Below are 22,084 nucleotides of genomic sequence, written 5' to 3' on the forward strand. Positions count from 1 at the left end.
AAAGCTATGTTTACGTTGGTACCAGTAAAAAATATATGCATAATGTTAAATTCAAGATTTGAAAAACCAAAGCTACCATTTTTAATTGAAAACTACATTTTTTAAAAAAAACGTGGGTTCAGAAGTAAGGAGTTCCTATTAAAATAAGCTGGCAGGAATAGCCAACACTCCAGAAGATAGGCTTAAGGTACAAAAGGATCTTGACAACTTGAACATTGGGCCCTATCTAACAAAATGGAATTCAATGGTGAAAAAAGTAAGATTCTATTTTTAGGGAAGAAAAACCAATTGCACAGGTATGGTATAGATAATATCTGGCTCAATAGTAGTAATTGTGAGAGGGATCTTGGAGTCCTAGTGGACAATCACTTAAATATGAGCCAACAGTGTGCTGCAGCTGCCAAAAAAGCCAACATAGCCCTAGGCTGCAATAACAGAGGGATAGAATCAAGATCATGTGAAGTGCTCATACCACTTTATAACGCCTTGGTAAGTCCACACTTGGAATATTGCACCCAGGTTTGGTTGCAATGACATTGCAACCAAAGACATTGAGACTCTAGAACAGACATGTCAAACTCACGACATCATGTGATGTTGCGCGACGTATTGGGACTGTTTTGCCATTGCCGGCAATGGGGTGGGTGCAGCTTCTGCGTGACGTGCCCGGCCCGCGGACTGGCAGTTTGACACTATAGAAAGAGTGTAGAGAAGAGCAACAAAGATGATTAGGGAACTGGAGGCTAAAACATATAAAGAACGGTTGCTGGAATTCAGTATGTGCAGTTTAATGAAAAGAAGGACTAGGGATCATATGATAGCAGTGTTCCGATATCTAAGAGGCTGCCACAAAAAAGAGGGGGTCAATATATAATCTAAAGCACGTGAAGGCAGGACAAGAAGCAGTGGATGGAAACTAATCAAGGAGAGAAGCAGCCTAGAACTAAAGAGAAATTTCATGACGGTTAGAACTATTAGTCAGTGGAACAACCTGCCTCCAAAAGTTGTGGGTGCTCCAAGTTTTAAAGAAGAGATTGGACAACCATTTGTCTGAAATGGTATAGGGTTTCCTGCTTGAGCAGAGGGTTGGTCTAGAAGACCTCCAAGGTCCCTTCCAACTCTGTTATTCTGTTATTCTGATTAAGAAGACTAAAGATCTGCCTTCTGGAGGTATGCAGGGATATAGTTGTATTTCCATATTTCACTCATATTTTCTGTTGGTAAAATATGATACAGTCTTTTCCCGAGATATAAGATATAACATACTGTCAATTTTGGTGAGAATTCCTCTACCATGACCTTATTGTTATTTGTAATGCACTATGGCACCTCATTTCTCTTATCATCACTGAAAAGCAATATTGAAAAAACCTGCTATGGGATTACACTGGGTCAGTTTCCAGGTGGGTTTGTATAGGACTTAACAGAGTACAGAATATCAACCGTGTCCTTATTTCTTGATTTTATAAAAAAAAATGTAAATATGGTATGAATACATCTATATCTGTAGTTATTACATTATTTATGGAAAGTATGCTTTATCTTTCTGGTATTTTTCTTTTAAAGATAAGGAAGATGAAGGTTTGAGTAAATAACATATGCTGTACATGTATCAAACTGACCCATTAATGACATGAAGTGGATTTCTTTGTATATCTGAGTGGTTAAAATGCATTCTTTGAGCATTATTCCTCATATCCTAATTTCCTGTCACGCACCTTTACCCACACAGATGCTAAATTTGGGTACAGTCTAAGGGGTTTTCTTTCAAGAGGTGAGCATGGGGCTTGACAGGGAAATTTTCTTCTGCCTTTTGCTGATGTGGTCATGCTTTCGAAGGATCCTTATAGAGCTGATTCCTGGATAAGTAACATTCAACACATGAAGAGCCTTGTCATTTAAAGGAAACTCTAAATGGTGAAATCCCACACCAGAACTATTAATAAAAACCAAAACACCTCTTCTCTAATACCATTTCCTGAATTGTGTTAAAACACGTAATTCTGCTTGGTTGAAAATTTTCAGTGATCGAGTATATATATCAGCATCCAGAGAGGTGAAGATCAGACTTGCAAGTAGACAGTTGTTACACTACTCTGATTCTAGTTTCTAGATCTGTAGCAAATAGTTTTTCTACTTAGGTTAGATATAATGGCTTGGAAGATTTGTCTCTTTTTCATTCTAATGAGTACTTGTTCTAATGTCGTTACTGGTTCAATTTTTGAACATATAAAAGAGTCTATATTGAAACTAGAGAATGATTTTGTAAGTATGCCTTCAAACTTTCCTTTAAATGTTTCTTTTCTCCTTTTGGTTGAAAACTAGCATAGTTACAGCTATAATTTGGAGCAGCTACCCAGTTTAATGTAGTGTGGCTTGATATAGACTTCTAATAATTTGGAAAACATTGCATTTTAGTTCTTTGGGGTGAATTATTTAGAATTTGCTTTTACCACAGATTCTGTTGAACAAAAGTTTTGCAATTATAACTACTAGTTCACTTACACATCACTGTTTATTTTAATACAACTGATAAAGTTATAAAACTGGTGTATGATATTTTTTCTAGAATTAGAGTTTATAAAAATTTGACTATTTAAGAAAAATGGGCAGAGTTGCCTACTTGTTCAAATACATAATCTGAGGTATTTCATTCTGAATGAGCAATCTCTACTACTTTTTCATTGACTAACACTAGAACATATTACTTGGCTAATGCCTTCTCATAGTTCTATGACAAATTAAACATCCTCATGCAAATGTATTTTTCCAAAGCTTTCATTCAAAGAAGTGTCAAACAATTTTCTTATTTTGTAATTTATAATTATAGAAGGTTGTTGAAAATAAATATAGTTTAAGTGTTGAATTTGACAGTTCATTAATGTCATTCTCAATGATTGATATCTTTACCTGAAGCAGGTTTTGGTGTTAGTAAAATTTGGCTATTTGGTAATTCACTACACACTGAATTACACACAGTAAATACACACTAGTAGTACTGTACTTCTCAAGGGATATTTTCATGAAAGTACTTACTAACTCCACAGATGAAAATGCAGCCTACTTTTCTTAATTTTTAATGTTAAAAATAATACCATATTTCAGTGCAGAAGAAGTTGTTGAGCTCTATTCTTCATTTTCCTTTAACAATTAATGTTATAGTAGCACTAGTATTTTAAGGCATTCTGCTTTTTTGCATTGTCAAAGTAGCTATAGTTGTAAACATTGTTTAATTATGTTGAATTAATTAGTAAATTAGTATTGCATTTTCTTGTTTGATTCTTGGAAAATAGGTTTTTGTTGGCACCCAGAACCAATGGAATGTAATTGCTGAATCTAAAGCTTATATTTACTACATTGTGCTATTTTTTAAATAATAACAATACAGTAATTTAGCATTAGTAATGCTTATGGAATACAAACTAACAACAGCTGCAAATGGTGTGATACATTATTTTGCTTATCCTGATATGCTGTGCTTGGGAAGTAAAAATCATTCCTTGAGTTCTTCCTACCTCTAATTTAAAAGGAAGGCAATAAAGTTGGCAAATATGTGCTTAGTTCTAAAACATTTATTTCATTTTCTAAGCTGAATTTATGAGCAGAAGTAGAATAGAGGAATCAGAGACCAAGTACTACTGTAGCTTTTAAGAATGTCCTATACATAGTTTGGATTTGAATCACAGTTTTCACTTTAAAGAATTAATTATGTTATATTGTGGATTGAGCCATTTGTATCTTGTATTTCAGAACACCAGTCAGTCTGACATCGCTGATAATGGATCTATTTTCACACACAGATTTAAAAATGGACTATGGACAGAGGTAATTTCTTCCATTTGTTCGATGGAGAGGGACACATATTTTATCTCTAATCCTGAGTTGAAATATCAATTACTCCAAAACACTTGACAATAGAAGATATTTTTCCCTACACACAAGAACATGGAATATATTGTCAGCTTTGTTAAATTATACAATGATCACATTTTTTATATAAAACTTATATGTGAAGGATGGAACTTTATCAACCATACTGACATGATTTTGGAGATGCATCAGGAGAAACTCTAAGAAGTCACTTTGATTTCATAAACAGAGTGAGGATACTTCCAGTAAAATGAAAAAAAAAACTGGAGAATTTTTATTTGAATTGTTCAAATTTCTGTTACTGGAGAAATGTCACCAAAATATTTCTTTTTTGCTGATTTTCTGGCAGGCCAGTGAAAAAAAGATCTTACTTGCACAGATGATTTCCATGTACAGCAACATGTTGAAAAATAAAACCAAAAATCAAACTCCAGAGCACCTCAGAGAGATAATAGAAGCCTTTGAACAATATAAAACACAATTCAGTGAAAGTTTGAAGAAAGCAAATGATATTATTGAAGTGGCAAACCTTCCGGTAAGTATCAACAATTTCCTTTGCTTTATAATATAGGATAAAATTAAAAGAAAATTAAGAAACCAACATTATGTAGAAAATCACTACTTTTATTGTAAAATTATAATATTAGAATCCTGCAAGTCTGAAATGTGCTTCCCCCGTCCCTCCTTTGTATGAAATAAGGGGTTTATCTGACAAACAATTATTAAATAGCAAAGAGACCTTCAGGCCTCAGTGCAGTAACTGTGAAAAACAAAGATTTCCTCTTGTACATCCATTACCTACACACAGGCAATGCTAGTTAGGGTGATGGGAGGCAAGACAAATGAATCTAGACCAATTCTTATTAGAGAATACTGATACTGTAGAGGAGTACCGGCATAATCCTGAAGAAGAAATGTGAGAGCAATTGCATAAGCACCAGCTCAGTCCTGAGAAAGAGGAAGGGATGAGAAAGAGACTTTAGGGCAGGGATCTCCATCCCCCGGTCTGTGGATCAGTACTGGGCCGCGGCATGCCAGCAACTGGTCTGCACAAACAAGCAAAGCCCCATCTGTGGGATGCAGGCAGCACACAAAACCACACACTCTCCGGTCCGTGGAAAAACCTTTCCCCATGGAACCAGTCCCTGGTGCCCAGAAGGTTGGGGGGCTCTGCTTTAGGGTGCAGAGAGAATAGGGACTGTCCTTGAGGAACAGGAGGAAGACCCTCTGCCAAGCAATGGTCTGATGAAAGAAACCTGACTCCAGATTAGGAGCCCAATGTGAGTAAATGTCTCAGATAAGCCCCCTAGTTCATACAAAAGAAGGAGGGGGGAGGCACATTTCAAACTTGCAGGATTCTAATATTATAACTTTACAACAGAAGTAGTATTGGTCTACATAATGTTGATTTCTTAATCTGGTCCACCATTTCTCCATAAAAGGCAATGGAGAAAGCAGCCAGGGGCCTTTAGAAAGACAGCCAATGCAGAAAAAGCATATGTTAAGTATGTGGGGGAAAAGTATATGAAAATTAGACTGACTCAGACTGGCTCCCCCATGATTTGCTGAAGTATAAAACAGAAGGAATAGAGATGGAAAGGAAAGCACAGAACCTTTGCAAGATTCTGCTTTATAAGAATTATCCTCTTTGGTGTAAAAGGGGCAGAGAAAACCCAGTCAAGCCTTCAAAATTAATGGCAACCCTTCAAGGTAGGTCAGGACAGGAAGCAGACACCACAAGGCTCCTGGAACTACTTTAATGTAGCAAGGTATAATAACAAAATCTTGAAAACCTGTCAAAGTTTCTCCCTGCCCCCAGACAGTACCCAGGCAAGGTTATTTGGAGTCTCTATTTCACCACCACTTCTCTTTTTAGGGCTGACAAACATAATCTCTCTTGCAATTCTTCTTCAACATTATCTCTGTATTCCTCTACAGAGATAGAATAGGAGTTCTCCCACTTTATACATCATAGGTCATACAGGATGAAATTATTGTGGATTGCAGTTCAGCAGTATCTATGTCAGACTCCCAACTTTGGCAGCTTTCAGATGTGTAGACTACAACTTCCAGAATTCCCTAGCCAGCAATGCCACAGTTGAGAAATACTGATCTAAACAATGCATTCCCCACTCCTATTATAGCGGGAAGGAATAAAAATAATGTAGTAGTTCCTTACAGAAAACCAGAATTCTGGGGTTATTTTGAGGGGCTTAGGAATCATCGAGTGCATTATCTATGGTATATGGAAAACATCATTCATGTGAACAAGGCCTGTTTTTTCCAGTTTTCCTGATTTTAAGGAGGCATTTGGGAATATGTTGTTGCTTTTGAAGTGTGCAAAAGTTATATATCATAGTTTTAATATGTTAGTGACCTGAACATGGTAGAAAATCATGCTATTAATTTTCAGTGATCACATTCACAACAGGCTGAAGAGGAATCTTCAAGAATTATAGAACCTGATATTGGAAATTTCCAAATCTACATTATTGGATTAGAGCATTGGAGTTTGAAAAACGTTTATTCCTTTCACTTTTTCTAGCACACACACTATTACTACCTACCTCAATTTTTATTTAATAAATATACTGTACATAGCATATACAATACATTGCTTTATTCTCATAATCTTCAACTATTTTTAATGTATTACTATTTTTAATTTGAAATAGATGAATGATGTTAAAATCCAACGCAAGGCAGTAGCTGAAATGTTTCGTGTCTTGTTTGAAGTGAACACTGAAGAAAATAAAAGACAAAGGAGAAGTAGAGGACAAAGTCCAAGAAAGCAGAAGAGACATATACCAAATTTCCGAGGATAACAGTCTATCTTATTTTAAGACATCCTTTTAATATATAACATTTATTTATTGGTATTTATCAGTTTAAAATGTTAAATTATTTAAAATTTATAGTGTTATCTAAGATTAATTTTATTAAAACCATATTTATCTTTTAATTTTTTTTAAATTAAATCTGGTGGTTTTTTATTGAATGCATGTATATTTAATTATTAAACTCAAAATACTACAATTTCCCATTGATTTATTTATTGCATTTATTGGTTATGAGGTGATGGTTTGCTCTTAATATACAGCTGGAATTTATTTATTTATTTATTGAATACCCTTATGTCCATATACTATGTATGTGTCCTGGTTGTGGGGTCTATTGCCATATGATGTAGTCTCTTGATTAGAGATCTCAGATTGCATGGATGCATGAGGGTCATTTAGTTTTGCTTGTAACATGCAGGGCAAAATTTACTGAAATTGCTCAGTATGGAGCATACCTTGAATGAAAGGATCAAATTATATATTTGATAATAATATAAGAATAATATATAGTAGAATAACAGAGCTAGAAGGGACCTTGGAGATCTTCTAGTCCAACCCTCTTCTCAGTCAGGAAACCCTGTACCATTTCAGACAAATGGCTGTCCAATTTCTTCTTAAGAATTTCCAGTGTTGGAGCACCCACAATCTCTGGTCAGGTTGTTCCTCTGACTAATTGCTCTAACTGTCAGGAAATTTCTCCTTAGTTCTAGGCTGCTTCTCTCCTTGATTAGTTTCCATCCACTGCTTCTTGTCCTGCCCTCAGATGCTTTGGAGAATAAGTTGACCCCCTCTTTTTTGTGGCAGCCTCTTAGATATCGGAACACTGCTATCATATCCTGAATGAAAGAAAATGTTAATCATAAGGTTCAGAATGTAAAGAATATGAAATACGATAAAAAGCTAAATAAAATTTGATCACAAAAAGTTATAAATGGATTAAGGGTCAAGTAAAATTGGAATATTGAAACTTTTACAAGATTTTAGAATTAATTATAAAGAACAAGCAATTTATTGGAGGAAATAGATGTTTTTGGTTTTTGCAAGACAACACCAATAAGCAATTTTAATATATCAAATGTTGAGCACTTATAGCAGATGAAAGATTTCATTCAGAGGAAAGATTTAAAAGCCTATAAAATGATGCAAAATGTTATGACAATATTAAACTGAAGACTTTTGAAGAATGGAACAGAAAATAGTAATCACAATAGCAAATAGTACAAACATCAATAATAGCAAAAATATAATAATAATAATAATAATAATAATAATAATAATAATAATAATAATAATAATAATAATAATAATAATAATAATAATAGTAATAATAATGTTGGAAGGGATCTTGGAGGTCATCTAGTCCAACCCCCTGCTTAGGCAGGAAACCCTATGTCATTTCAGACAAATGGCTGTCCAGTCTCTTCTTAAAAACTTCCAGTGTTCGAGCATTCACAGCTTCTGGAGGCAGGTTGTTCCACTGGTTAATTGTTCTAACTGTCAGGAAGTTTCTCCTTAATTCTAGGTTGCTTCTCTCCTTGATTAGTCTCCATCCGTTGCTTCTTGTCTTGCCTTCAGGCACTTTGGAGAATGGCTTGACTCCCTCTTCTTTGTGGCAGCCCCTGAGATATTGGAACACTGCTATCATGTCACCCCTAGTCCTTCTTTTCATTAAACTAGACATTCCCAATTTCAGCAACTGTTCTTTATATGTTTTAACCTCCAGTTCTCTAATCATCTTTGTTGCTCTTCTCTGCACTCTTTCTAGACCAGACATGTCAAGCTTGCGACGTCGCGGGATGTATTGGAACTTTTTCCCCATTGCCGGCAATTGGGTGGGCACGGTTTTGTTGTGACCCATCCAGCCCGCAGGCTGGCAGTTTGACACCCCTGTTCTAGAGTCTCAACATCTTTTTTACATCATGGCAACCAAAACTAGACGCAGTATTCCAGGTTTAGGCTTACCAAGGCATTGTAAAGTCATATTAACACTTCATGTAATCTTTTTTTTTTTTAATAAAATTTTATTGATTTTTATAATTAAACAGAACAATACGATGCATTTACATACACAAACAAAAAAAAGATAATCCAAGTCAATACCTTTTTGGAAACGCTCGGCAGTCCCCGCCTTGCCTCCGCCCTCATTCACTTTCCTGTCCTTCCTCCCTCTAAACCCACAACCTCTCCTCCTTCCTCCTTTCCACCTACCTACCCATCTCCTTTCTAACCACCTCATCGAGTGCAGTTTGGGGTACCAGCCGAGCATCTCCTCTTTTCAATACAATTATTGTTTACCTATAACATATAAATACATCAATTTTTATAATTCCCCTAATCCCCTTCCCCCCCTGGACTTCCCGGAACCAAATACAGGATTAAAACACATCCCATTCCATATCTAAATTACAATTTAACTAAACAAACATAATACAATCAATATATACATACTTTAACTCTAATAAAGCAATAAGTAAAAACAATATATCTATTCAAAAACTATATGATATTTATTCATACCATACTTTCTCTTAATATAATCTATCCACCTTCAACATTTAAACTCAAAACAATTTTTAAAGATCTAAATATCTATCAAACATCTTATATAAATTTTTTCTTAAATTTTACACTTAAGTTTTCCTTCACTTTCTTCACTCTCAAGTCAATACTTTCAAGAAAATCTTAAACCAATACTTCCTTCTTCAAAGCTGGAAAAGTAAAATAAAATCCCAATCTTAAGTTTATTAAATATTTTGAATCTTTCAAAATACTATAAGTTCCTTACAAGCATATAATCCTTTTTGTATTATTTCAAATATTAAAATAATTTCTTCCTTTTCCATGGTAAAGTCTCACGTTCAGCGTCATCAACTTAACCATCCTTTGGCTTGTGAAGCTTATTAAGCATTCCCTGCAAGTCTGTCGTTGCAGATCTCTTTGGCCTCGCCCCTCCCACTGGCTCCGAAGTCGGTGAATATGTTATAGATACAATTTCTTTTTGTTGTTGCTTTATGCCTATAGGCAGCACGGGTCATTCTTTGCTCCTTTGAGTTCACTCCCAACTTTTGTTGATTCTGAGGATCTCCTGCAGATAATGACATGGCCCCAGGCAATTCCACAACAAGTTGCTCCTATCATTTTGAAGAATTTCCACGCCTTCTTCTACTTTCTCAAGTCTGTCCTCTGTTCCTTCCATTTTCTCCACTAATTCATCCACCCGTCCCTCTATACGATCAATATGAACTGCTAGTCCTTGAAAGATGTGTGATATATTTTCACAAAGTTCCTGATTTTTCTTATCCAAAAGTTCTTCTGTTTGTTTCACAGTCTGCAATGAGGACTTAGCTAAAGCCTCTTGTAGATCTTTAAGTGTAATGGAAGGAGGAGGTGATGGTGGGGGAGATCTAGGTTTTTGTTGTTGAATTTGCACAACAGGAGGAGAAATAGCTGTTTTAGGCAATGCAGAAACTCCAGTACGTTTTGAAGCCATTCTGCCAAATTGTTTTTAAAACTCACAACAGCAAGTATAAACTTAAAAAAGCTTGACTTAAGAAAAATTCTTTAAAGTCCTTTAAAATGTATCATTCCACAACCGGAAAGAAAGTGAAAGTTTTCCTTTTGTTACAAAGAAGCAGAGCTTCCGCGGCCATTTTCTTCTCACTTTCACTTATAGCAAATAACAAAAATCCCAGTAAAATCTTTGAGTTAAAATTACAATTTAACTAAAGTAAAAATCCCCTGTCTGGTTCCGTCTGTTCAAAAGTTACTCACAAGCAGATACAAAGTAGCAGCAGTGGCGGTGACGTCTAGCTTCGCTCCGAAGAGCGAAGACACTCCGAGCTGCGGAGAGAGGTCCGGACTCTGGGGGAGTTCATCACCTTCATCCCCCCCAGGATCGTTCCTGGGGGGACTAGGGAACTCAACCCCTATCCAGACCGAACTCACTTTCTCCCCTTCGCCCAGGGAGAAAGTTCCGAGCCACAAAACAGCTGATCCGTGCTGTTTTGACAGCTTTAATGCAGTCCCGGGCGGGAGGCTAAGGAAAAAGCCTCCATCGGCGAAGCCTCGCCACCGGAAGTCCAACACTTCATGTAATCTTGATTCTATCCCTCTGTTAATGCAACCTAGGACTATGTTGGCTTTTTTGGCAGCTGCAGTACACTGCTGGCTCATATTTAAGTGATTGCCCACTTCCGAGATCCCTCTCACAATTACTACTATTGAGCCAGGTACTACCTATACCATACCTGTGCATTTGGTTTTTCTTGCCTAAACGTTGAACCTTACTTTTTTCACCATTGAATTTCGTTTTGTTAGTGCCCAATGTTCAAGTCTGTCAAGATCTTTCTGTACCTTAAGCCTATCTTCTGGAGTGTTGGTTATTCCTGGAATATTCCTGGAATATTTTGTGGAAATATGGAGTTGAAATCTGCTGAATGTGTATAGTATATGATGAAGAAAAGCATTTGTGAGAATAAATAAAATGCGTAGTGGTTCAGCATTGAACAATAGGCAGCAGTAATAGATTGATTTGTTATGCACTTAGCTGCAGGTTCAGAACAGGACCTGCTTTTTCAATGCAACAACTCTGTGGTGTAGACTTGTCTAAGAAAGACTCGCCAATGATGACCCAATGAGCTATCACGGTTAACAGTGGATAAGAGCCTAGTCCACTGTGTTCTACATCAGACTGGGTTTCAAAAAAGAAAGGATATGGGATGTTCCTTTCTTTGTTTATTGTATTTATTTAAAAAATGCACAAGGAATGCTTGTGGTGACATCACAGGTGTAATAGTTAGGCTACGTTGGTATTGTAGATAGTATAACACAGGGGTGTCAAACTGCCGGCCCGTGGGCTGGTTTCATCATACCGGAGCCGCACCCACCCCATTGCCGGCAATGGCGAAAAAGCTCTGAGACGTCGCGCGACGTCACATGACGTCGCAAGATTGACATGCCTGGTATAACAGATTATATAGAAGTTGTTGAGAGCCTGAAAAAGAGACATAAAAATTTAAAGAATGAAAGACAAATTTAAAGATCTAAATCAGACATGTCAAACTCGAGACGTCACGTGACGTCGCGAGACGTATCAGGATTATTTTGCCATTGCCGGCAATGGGGTGGACGCGGCTCCGGTATGATGAAACCGGCCCATGGGCCGGCAGTTTAACACCCCTGATCGAAATAAAGTAATACATGGATATGTTGGATGCTAATTTAGTATGCACAGAAAGGCATGGAGAAGTACCATGACTGGGTTAATGTAATCTAGTATTTTACTTATTCTGAAAGAAAATAGTGTGGTTATAAATGTATATATTATTCATAATTAATTAAGTAGCCTAAATTAGAGCAAGTAAAATATAATAATAAAAACCATATATTAAATCAGGATAAAAAGTATTTATTTTATTCATTTAAGAAACAAGAGGTTGAGGAAAACAAATACAAAAGAGAATGCATTTGTGCAACATTCACAAAGAGAAGGCTTGAGTTATAATGATATTAATCTATTCATGAGAACATAAAGAAGTAATGATTAAACCAAATATGCAAATGACTGATGAGGTCACTCATTCATTCATTCATTCATTCATTCACTTATCTGTAAGTAGTCTTCAACCCATTTGCACAACTGCAACTTAAAATGTAATAAAACATAATAATGTAATAAGTAACAACCATATCATATTGAAGAAAATAATCTGAAATAACTAATCAGTATTTAGTGGAGTAGGAGGAATAGCCCAAATATTTCCTGGAAAGCCAGATCTTAATCTTTATGCTGCCCTAAATCTGGGGAAACGATGTTTATAGAAAGCAGGCAGTAATGGGAAAGACCTGGCTTTCTGGCTCCACTATTCCATATTGTGTTAAAGCAGAAACCCTAAATGAGCCCTGTTATGTCCTGGACCTGCTGAGTCATTCAGCAGGTGCAGGAGTCTGCAGAGAGGCCCGGGCAGACCATGTGAATGCCCGGGACCAGACAGGCTGTCTCCCGCCTTGTGCACATGCGCAAGGCGGGAGAAATGCCTTGCATTGATTGGCTGATACTGTCCCTGCAAAGGGGTATAAGAGCAATCCACGCCATTTTGTTTTTGGTTCTGTTGTGAATGGAATAAAGACAAGACTGTTTGTTACTCCTGCTCGTCTCAATGCCTTTTACTTGGAAACAGAACATTGGCGACGAAGGTGGGATTTGCTGCAAGGGAAACAATGAAAGAAGATAGGCTGACTCACCAAGAGAGGCCTGAAGCGCTGGGAAGTTTGGCATCCGGAGAGTGAGACTCTGGTTGCCAGTATGAGAACGCTGGAGGAGAGCTCGGCAAAAGGGACCCCTTCTCAACCTTGCAGCACGAGCCTTGACGAGGCTACTGGGCAGTAACGATGTCCAAACTAGGCCATCTCTCTGAATTTGACATAGCTCATCCGGAACACTGGAGTTCTTACGTGGCCCGGGTAGAGAACTACTTTCGGGTAAACCAAATCCGAGAAGATGGTCTTAAAGCTGCTACACTACTGTGTGTCTGTGGGCAAGAGACTTTTGAAATTGCAGAGAATCTGGTCACCCCAGCACCACTTGAATCAATTGCTTATGCTGAGCTGAAAAGAATGCTTAGAGAACATTTTGAACTGAAGCTTTCGGTGATTGCATGGCAACATGCATTCGAGCAGAGGCACCAGAGGCCTGGTGAGTCTGCTGCGGATTTTATTGCTGCGTTACGACAAGCAGCTAGGCCATGCGAATTCAAGGACATGGAAAAGAGACTTCGGGATCATTTAGTTTATGGACTGAGAAGTTGTGAGTTGCAGCAGAAGATCTTTGCAAAGGAAGATGTCTTGTTCCAAGACGCGTTGAGAGAAATTTCAGCCGAAGAAGCGGTGGGCGGAGCTGTGAAGGCCTTGCGGCTCACCAAGAACCCTCCAACTTTGATCTCCATCCATCAAGAGGTTGACCGAGAAGAATCCGAACAGGATCCAGATATGGAGATGGACCGACTACAACAGCCAGTGGAGAGAAGGCCTCAAGAGCGCAGAGACAAGGCAACCTCATTCCCTCGGTGTTTTGGATGTGGAGGATGCCACAAGCGCTCCGATTGCTGGTTCTGCTCTGCCATTTGCCAGGCATGTGGTAGGCAAGGCCACATTGCCTCCATCTGTTTGGGTCACCAGAAGGACCGGTCTTCGGAAGAATTGCTTCAGAAAGGTACCAAGGTCCCCAGCCAGAACAGGGTGGGTTTTTGCGTGTCCCGTAGAAGCATTTTTAAAACCGGGGCCCATAGGCAGCTCAGGAAGAAGCTTCACATTGACGTGAAGTTGCAAGGGGTTCCCTTATCGATGGAGTTGGACACAGGGTCCGCTTTATCAATCATTTCCCAAGACACTTTCAACAAGATTTGTTGTAGAAGCGGCCTCCGAGTTAAACTCAGGCCTTCAAATTTAATTCTTACTGACTTCCAGAATTCCAGAGTCAGCGTGAAGGGGGAGGCCACACTCAAGGTGCAGTGTAGGAAGTTTGAAGGGTTGCTAGATGTGGTGATAGTTGGGGGTGATCGCACGAGTCTTATTGGACTCGATTGGTTCGAAGCCCTTGGAATCCAAGTGACTGGACTTCACAGTTTGCAAACGACAGTCCTTGCAGAAGTTTGCAAGGAGTTTGCTGATGTGTTCAGTTCAGAGCTTGGCTCGTACAAAGGGCCTCCCATTCCTTTACGTTTAGACCCAGCCGCCACACTCATTAGGATTAAGCCCAGATGGGTGCCCTTCGCATTGAGGAATAAGATTAATGCAGAGCTGGACAAGCTGCTCCAGCAGGGCATTTTAGAGCCTGTGGACAGCAGTCCATGGGAAACCCCCATAGTCATGCCACTGAAGGCCAATGGAGAAGTCCGAATTTGTGCGGACTATAAGTGTACACTTAACAAAGCATTGCAGCAGTACTTGTACCCGGTGCCAGTGGAGAGCCATATTCTGGCCTCCCTCAAAGGGGGCCGCGTTTTTGCCAAACTTGACTTGGCTCAGGCCTATCAACAATTACCAGTTGATGAGGCAACGGCAGAGGTCCAAACAATTGTAACGCACCAGGGAGCATTTAAAGTTGAAATGCTGCAGTTTGGGTTTAATGTAACCCCTGGCATCTTCCAGAGTGTGATGGAGCGAATGCTCCGCAATATTCCAGGCATTTGCCTGTACTTTGATGATGTCCTCATCGCTGGGGAATCATCTGAAAATCTGGCTGAAAGGCTTAGAGCTGTCTTGCTGCGTTTCCGCCAAGCTGGGCTGAAGCTAAAGCAAGACAAATGTAAAATTGGAGTCACTTCCACAGAGTTTCTGGAGTTCCGTATTGATGCTGAAGGCATCCAACCTGCTGAATCTAAGCTTAAAGCAATTCAGCAGGCCCCTAGTCCCAAGTCCCAAAGCGAACTTCAGGCTTTTCTGGGACTGTTAAACTTTTACCATTCATTCCTTCCTCACAAGGCTGCAGTGGCTGAGCCATTACACCAGCTCTTGGATAAACAGGCTCCATAGCTGTGGACCAAAGTCCACGAAAGGAGTTTTGCAGAGGTCAAGGCCTTGCTATCCTCAAATGCGGTTCTAGCGCATTTCAATGAGCATTTGCCTGTATGCATAGTCTGTGATGCATCCCCTTATGGGATTGGGGCTGTGTTGAGTCACTTGAAGGCTGATGGGACACAAGTCCCTGTAGCCTACTATTCTAGGACCCTATCATCTGCTGAACGTAATTACGCACAGATAGATAGGGAAGCCTTGGCCATAGTGGCTGGCATAAAAGTTCCATGACTTTTTATATGGCCGCCATTTCACAGTCTTTACAGACCATAAGCCACTGCTGGGGTTGTTTACAACCAACAAGCAAACCCCACACATCATCTCTCCTAGGATGCTGAGATGGTCAATTTTCCTGTCTGCATATGACTACACACTAGTTCACAAACCGGGCAAAGAAATGGGCCATGCAGATGGCCTCAGCAGATTACCTCTACAGCTAGTAGAGTCAGATCCTGCTCCAGCTCACCACATACTTTCCATTCAGGAATTACCTGAGTCTCCCCTCAATGCTAGGGACGTGGCTGCTGAAACAGCCACTGATCACACGCTTACACGCGTGCTGACATGGGTGCTGTCAGGATGGCCTGACACGTGTCCTGGCACAGAGTTCCAGAGTTTCTGGAAGAGGAAGTCCGAGCTATCCACCTTCAAGGGGTGTGTCCTATGGGGTAGCAGGGTAGTAATCCCGGCCTCATTGAGGACTAGAGTCTTGCTCTCTCTGCATGAGGGACATCTGGGAATAGTTCGGATGAAGGCGCTTGCGCGCAGCCATCTTTGGTGGCCTGGGCTCAATAAAGAGATCAAGGCCCAGGTCCACGGGTGCACTGTTTGCCAACAGTCCAGGCCTGAAATGCCTCAGGCCCCTGTACATAGGTGGGAAGAGACACATGCCCCTTGGTCGAGGGTTCATATCGACTACGCTGGGCCCTTTCAGGGGCAATTCTTCCTTCTTCTCGTGGACAGCCATTCCAAGTGGCTAGAGGTCGTTCCAGTCTTCTCCACTACTACTGCTAGGACCATCGAGGTGTTGAAAGGGATCTTTGCCTCTCATAGACTTCCAGATGTCCTTGTCTCCGACAACAGACCCCAATTCACTTCTTTTGAGTTTCAGGCTTTTCTACAGGCCAACATTATCCATCATGCCACATCTGTACCGTTTCATCCAGCTTCCAATGGCCAGGCTGAGCGGATGGTGTGCACAACCAAAGATGCTTTAAAGAGAATCACTTATGGAAGCTGGCATCACAGGTTGGCTGACTTTCTCCTCTCCCACCATACCACACCTTGCACAGCCACTGGGAAGAGCCCAGCTGAACTCCTCTGGGGTCGCAGGCTCATTACTAAATTGGACAGGTTGCACCCAGACCGGGTGGCGTCACAGGTGTCACAGCTGCGGGCACTTAGGAGACTACAAGTGGGCAATCTGATCTGGGCAAGGAACTATGGACCTGGATATCTCTGGGTGACAGCAATGGTATGCAAGGTCTCTGGGCCGCTCTCATACGAAGTGGCCTTGGATGATAGTCGGGTGATCCAGTGACACATCGATCAACTGCGCTGGAGGCTTCCCAGCCATACTTTCGCTCCTGGCTCTGCTCTCGGGGGGGGGGGAGGACCATAATTACAATTGTGGACCACAGTCTCTCCGCGAAAGCGGAACTTCCCAGGCACCAGTAGGGGGTCTTGCTATGGAGGCGGCTCCTGACTCTGGCACTCCTGACCCTGGTACCAGCACCGGGTCAATGGGACATTGCCCGCAACCGGCTTTTCAGGCCAATCCATTTGCTGGTCTTGGGCTCACAGGACAGTGCTCCCAAGAGGGGTCCACTGTGGACTTGGGGAATTCCACCCCACCAATGGACTTGGGGAATTCCACCCCACCAAGGAACTCTGGTCTGGGTTTAGAGGATCCAGCCAGTCAGCAGCATGGAAGGTTGCCTGAGTCTAGTGGGCATCAAAGTCCTGCCCTGACGAGCCTGGCAGGCGAGTTTGCAGGCCAGGCAATCACAACCGCTCCAAGAAGGTCAGAGCGAGCCAGAGGTCCACCCAAGCACTTACAGGAGTATGTAAGACTCCTGTCAGTAGGTGGGCAGGCGTAGGGGTACTTAGAAATCAGAACATGCTCAAAGGACAAATGTCTGATTTATAGTAATGCAAAATAGTAAGTATTACTGTGTTATGAATAAGGGAGTGACAAGGTATTAGATTTGTAGTATTGTAAAATATTAAGTACTATGTTTTGATCCAAGAGGGGAGGGGTGTTATGTCCTGGGCCTGCTGAGCCATTCAGCAGGTGCAGGAGGCTGCAGAGAGGCCCGGGCAGACCACGTGAATGCCCGGGACCAGGCAGGCTGTCTCCCGCCTTGTGCGCATGCGCAAGGCGGGAGAAATGCCTTGCATTGATTGGCTGATACTGTCCCTGCAAAGGGGTATAAGAGCAATCCGCACCATTTTGTTTTTGGTTCTGTTGTGAATGGAATAAAGACAAGACTGTTTGTTACTCCTGCTCATCTCAATGCCTTTTACCTGGAAACAGAACAAGCCCCTTTCTCCCCATCCCCATTGGATGGATAGAAATGGCTGGGAGCAGATAGCCTTGAAGATATCCAGGTTCTGAACCTCATAAAACTTTAAAGAGGACAACTAGCCACTTAAATTGCATTCAGAACCCAACCAATAATCAATTCCTAGAGCAAAACTGTTGTTAGGAAAAAGATGTGCCTTAACTTCTTGAGCTGCTCTACTCAAGTTCATTTGTAACTTCTGAGTATTTTTTAAGAACAGTCTCATGTAGAGTGCATTGCACAGATTCAAACAAGAAGGCATGAATAACAGGGAACAAGAGTCAAACAGAATTTTCTCAGAATTCCTCATCCCAAGTCTACTATCATACTTTCTTATAAGAATGGACCCAGCACCATTGCTTATCTTTAAGGTTTTTCATTTTGCATAGAAAACCAATAAGGCAAAACATTTTTTAAACTATTGGGCTGGTTGTCACTATCTGTATCAATTAGCTGTCTCTTGGTTGGCTAGCTAAGATTTAATCCAGGCTGTGATTTCATTTGTTCAGAAGAATCTAAAAATTAACCAATTATTAGATTATTACAATTTACATATTACATTTATATGGGGACCCCAGACTGATACAGAGCCAATCAAGTGGCTAATATGGTTGTATCTGTTGTTGCTATAGGGTGGTTTTATGTTGTGGATATTTAATGTTGCAAGCCATCCAGAGTCACCAGAATTAGATTGGGCAGCCATATACATTTATTTAGTAAATAATTAACATTAATAATTAATTAATGTTTTTATTGATAATAATAAAGATTATTATTGCAGTATTATTTTATTTATTATTTATTAAATTTATATGCTGCCCATCTTGTGGTTCAATGAGACTCTGAGCAGCTTACAATGTAATAAAGCATACAAATATAAAAACATTTATAAATATAAAAACACATTACTATTATAAAAACAGACTAAAAAACCATGGGTTTGGGGTGGAGAGATGGTGGTGGCTTCTTCTCAGTTACTGTACTAGCTCTCTCCATCTATAGTGTACTGATTAAGCCACTGGTGTAGTGGTTAAGGTGCTGGCCTAGAAACCAGGATACCATGAGGTCTAGTTCTCCCTCTCTCTTTCTGCTTCTCTCTGTTGGATAATAATAAAAATAAGAAGAATGACTATGGCAAAAGAAAACAAAAATAGCATCAGTAGTAATAGGTGCCCTGGATGCAATTCCAAAACATTTGGAGTATGACTTGAATACCATTGGCATTGATAAAATCAGCTTCCATCAATTGGAAAAGGCAGCTTTTCTTGGAACAACTTATATCCTGAGATGATACCTTTAATATTAAACAACAACAGCTATCCCAGGTCCTTGAGAAGGACTTCATAGGTGCACTTCCAAAAGTGCAAAATCTACTCTAAACATCTGGCTGAATGTGTAACCAGCTATAATAATACTAATCAAACTAAAGACAACTTTTTACTTTGAAACCTGTACAGAAATAAAACAAATTTGGTGAGGGAGGAGAAACTGTTTAAAAAAGAAGAGCAAGAAAGAGAAACTTCAACAATGGCATAGATCCTGCTGGGAGCTGCAGAGACCCCTCCCCTGCCCAGTTCTCCAATACATTCATATTGAAGAGGCAGTTGCTAATGACTCTTAATCCCTCCTCCCTCATATTCCCTATTATTGAAGGAGGCATTTCCTTTTCATTAGATCCGCGTTGAATCCCACCATTCTGGACAAATATTGTCCAGTTTCCAATCATTGTGGTGAAGGTTATGGAGAAGGTGGTTGGCAAGAGGTTCTGAAGGGACTTGGAGGAAAGGGATTATCTGTATCTGTTTCAGCTCAGTTTCAGATAAGGGTATACTATGGAGACAGCACTGATTGTGCTTCGCAGTGTACTTTGTTGAAAACTGGCATGGGAGTGATCTTTTCATCCTTGTGCTCCTTGATCTCACAGCAATACTGTTGACCATGACATTCTTTCTAACTGGCTGTGGGGATTGGAAGTGGAAAGCACTGGGCTGCATTAGCTTGCCTCATTCCTCAGGGATTGTTCCTGTGGGAGTGGATAGATTGTACCAATGGGAACTCATTGTATGGTGTACCAGAACTCAGTCCTCTCCCCAATTCTGTTTAACTTCTACTGAAACCGTTGAGTGAAATCCTCCATCAGTTTGGGGTTTGATATCATCAGTACCCTGATTCTATTAAGTGGGAACTGGTCCTGGTCCTTGTCAGGTTTGAAGGGTCAAAGGAAAATGTCTGAGAAGTAAATTATCATTTTATTTTTGCCACAACAATACAAATGGTTCAATTTATAAGGAAATGTGTTCTTTTAATTATAATGCAGTATCTATATTACCCTACAAAGTTATTGGCACAACTTTGCCTACAGAAAATATGGCTTCCCCTTTCTTTTCAAAGGCTGAACATGAACTGTAGGTTGAGTTTGGAGCAAACCTTGTTAATATGAAGTTCCATTTATACTGTGGAAAACAGCCCAAAAGTTGGGATGGAATGTCTGTGGTTTATGCTGAACTTTCAATGGGATATTCTTGAAGCTCATTGTAAGAATCTCTCTGGCAATTTGTCAGCAATTTGTAATTTCCATATGATGTGATAGCAAGATGGTTTTCAATGAAATACCTTAGTGTTCTATGACACTTTTTGTAGCCACAAGAAAGGATGGGATTTTAAAGAGTGTTTCTCACAGGGTAAAAAAAAAACCTCTACAGGAAACAAGATATATGTGGCATAGAAAGCTTTGCCTTTGAAAAGAAATGTAACCACATCCATCAGTACTAAAACTGAAGTCCTTAGTCAACAAAAGAGGGACTGAAAAATCAGTTCTAAGTGCTTTGAAATATGGAAATCCCAAGAAAATGCATATGAAAAACACACCCTTACAGACACACAGAGAAAGGTTTATTAAACTATTTAATTATACTTCTATTGTGTCATAGTATATCAAGTTGCAAATCAAATAAGGATGCAGAATATGAAATGATAATGCTCCTCTCCAGCTGCTATTTTAATAGAGGCTGCCGTGTAACCAGCCTTAGTGCATTCAACAGGGTTTGATCTCAGGTGGACCTATATAGGATTGTACTGTGTATTGCTTACAAGGATGAGCAATTGCCTCTTTAACATTAGGAAGATGAGTTATCACATAATAGCTTTATGTCACAAAAAAGAATCGTTGCCCCCATCACTTTTTGCCTATTAGTATACATTTCAGTTTTTAAGATTGTGGTCTGGGGCACATTGTGATGATATGGTAATTTTATGACATGAATGGAATTTCCTGTGAAGGTCCCGTATCTTGCAGTATTAAGTGAAATCAAACTTTTACACCTGAGGATGATAACTGCAGCTTTCAATTTCATTTACTGAGTTTGTCATTTACAAATCCTGGACTCCTAGAGAAGTGAAAGTCTTTGTTGTCAAGTTCCCAGGCTAAAGTTGGTACACATCAACCCAAGAAATCTGTTCCACATATGCTTAAAACATTTATAAATGACTGAAATGTGAGGGTATTCACTGTCCAGAGGAGATACCATAATTTCTTCAAACAATCATCTAATAACATCTGCTTTACCCCTTTTCTTTTTGACAGTATTTTTTCTACATACTGTATATTGTTGAAGTGCTAGAAAAGGGGGGAGAGAGGAGGATTCTGCACAAATACCTGTAACTTAAATACAAAGACGCTAATAAGGGATAACTAATGGTTGTATAACTCAAACCTATTCTGTAGCCCCCATATCCAATCAAGGCTACAGCACTGAAATATAATGGCAAAAACCAAGAGATTTTTGCTAGGTCAATTTGTTGGGGTTTTTTCAAAAAGAAAATCACATTGATATGTTAAACCAGCAGCTCCCAAACTTTTCTATACCCCGCACCCCTAGAATGCTTCTGATATAGTTTCGCACCCTTTACAAACGTTCAAAATAACGGCAATGAATTATGCATATACACTCTAATTTTGAAAACCCAAGTTTTCACACTCCCTGGAATATCGTCTCGCACCCTGGTTGGGAACCCCTGTGTTAAACCTTAGAAGCTTTAGTATTTTATTTAATACAAAATAAGGTCATTTTTCCTTAAAGTTTCCCTCCCAACTCTATCTGTTCCTTTCTGTGACCTCATTGTGCAACTGTTATACCCTCTAAAGCCACAAAAGGAAAACAAAAATATTTTGATTCCCTAACCAAGAAACAGTTGCCCTTTGCTTTCTAATTAATATATTGAATAATATATTGAACC

At 39.7% G+C, this 22,084-nt stretch overlaps 1 protein-coding gene across 1 annotated transcript; it reads left to right on the forward strand.

The window, feature by feature from the left end:
• The first annotated feature begins 2,083 nt into the window (after positions 1-2,083).
• On the forward strand, positions 2,084-6,733 carry IFNG (interferon gamma). The gene is made up of 4 exons (XM_015812474.1): positions 2,084-2,265; positions 3,751-3,825; positions 4,220-4,405; positions 6,546-6,733. Exons 1-4 carry the CDS (start codon positions 2,152-2,154, stop codon positions 6,693-6,695), a joined length of 525 nt encoding a protein of 174 aa, XP_015667960.1. The 5' UTR covers positions 2,084-2,151; the 3' UTR covers positions 6,696-6,733.
• The last annotated feature ends 15,351 nt before the right edge of the window (positions 6,734-22,084 follow it).

The sequence above is a fragment of the Protobothrops mucrosquamatus genome, unplaced genomic scaffold (genome assembly GCF_001527695.2).
Source record: "Protobothrops mucrosquamatus isolate PMUCROS unplaced genomic scaffold, P.Mucros_1.0 scaffold85, whole genome shotgun sequence".
Classification (NCBI taxonomy): Eukaryota; Metazoa; Chordata; class Lepidosauria; order Squamata; family Viperidae; genus Protobothrops; species Protobothrops mucrosquamatus.

What these genes read in the sequence shown, in the direction of transcription:
- IFNG (XM_015812474.1), top strand. Translation starts at nt 2,152, where the DNA reads ATGGCTTGGAAGATTTGTCTCTTTTTCATTCTAATGAGTACTTGTTCT. An exon ending in TGAAACTAGAGAATGATTTT is followed by an intron (nt 2,266 to 3,750) that starts GTAAGTATGCCT and finishes CTTGTATTTCAG; the next exon opens with AACACCAGTCAGTCTGACAT. An exon ending in TTGAAGTGGCAAACCTTCCG is followed by an intron (nt 4,406 to 6,545) that starts GTAAGTATCAAC and finishes AATTTGAAATAG; the next exon opens with ATGAATGATGTTAAAATCCA.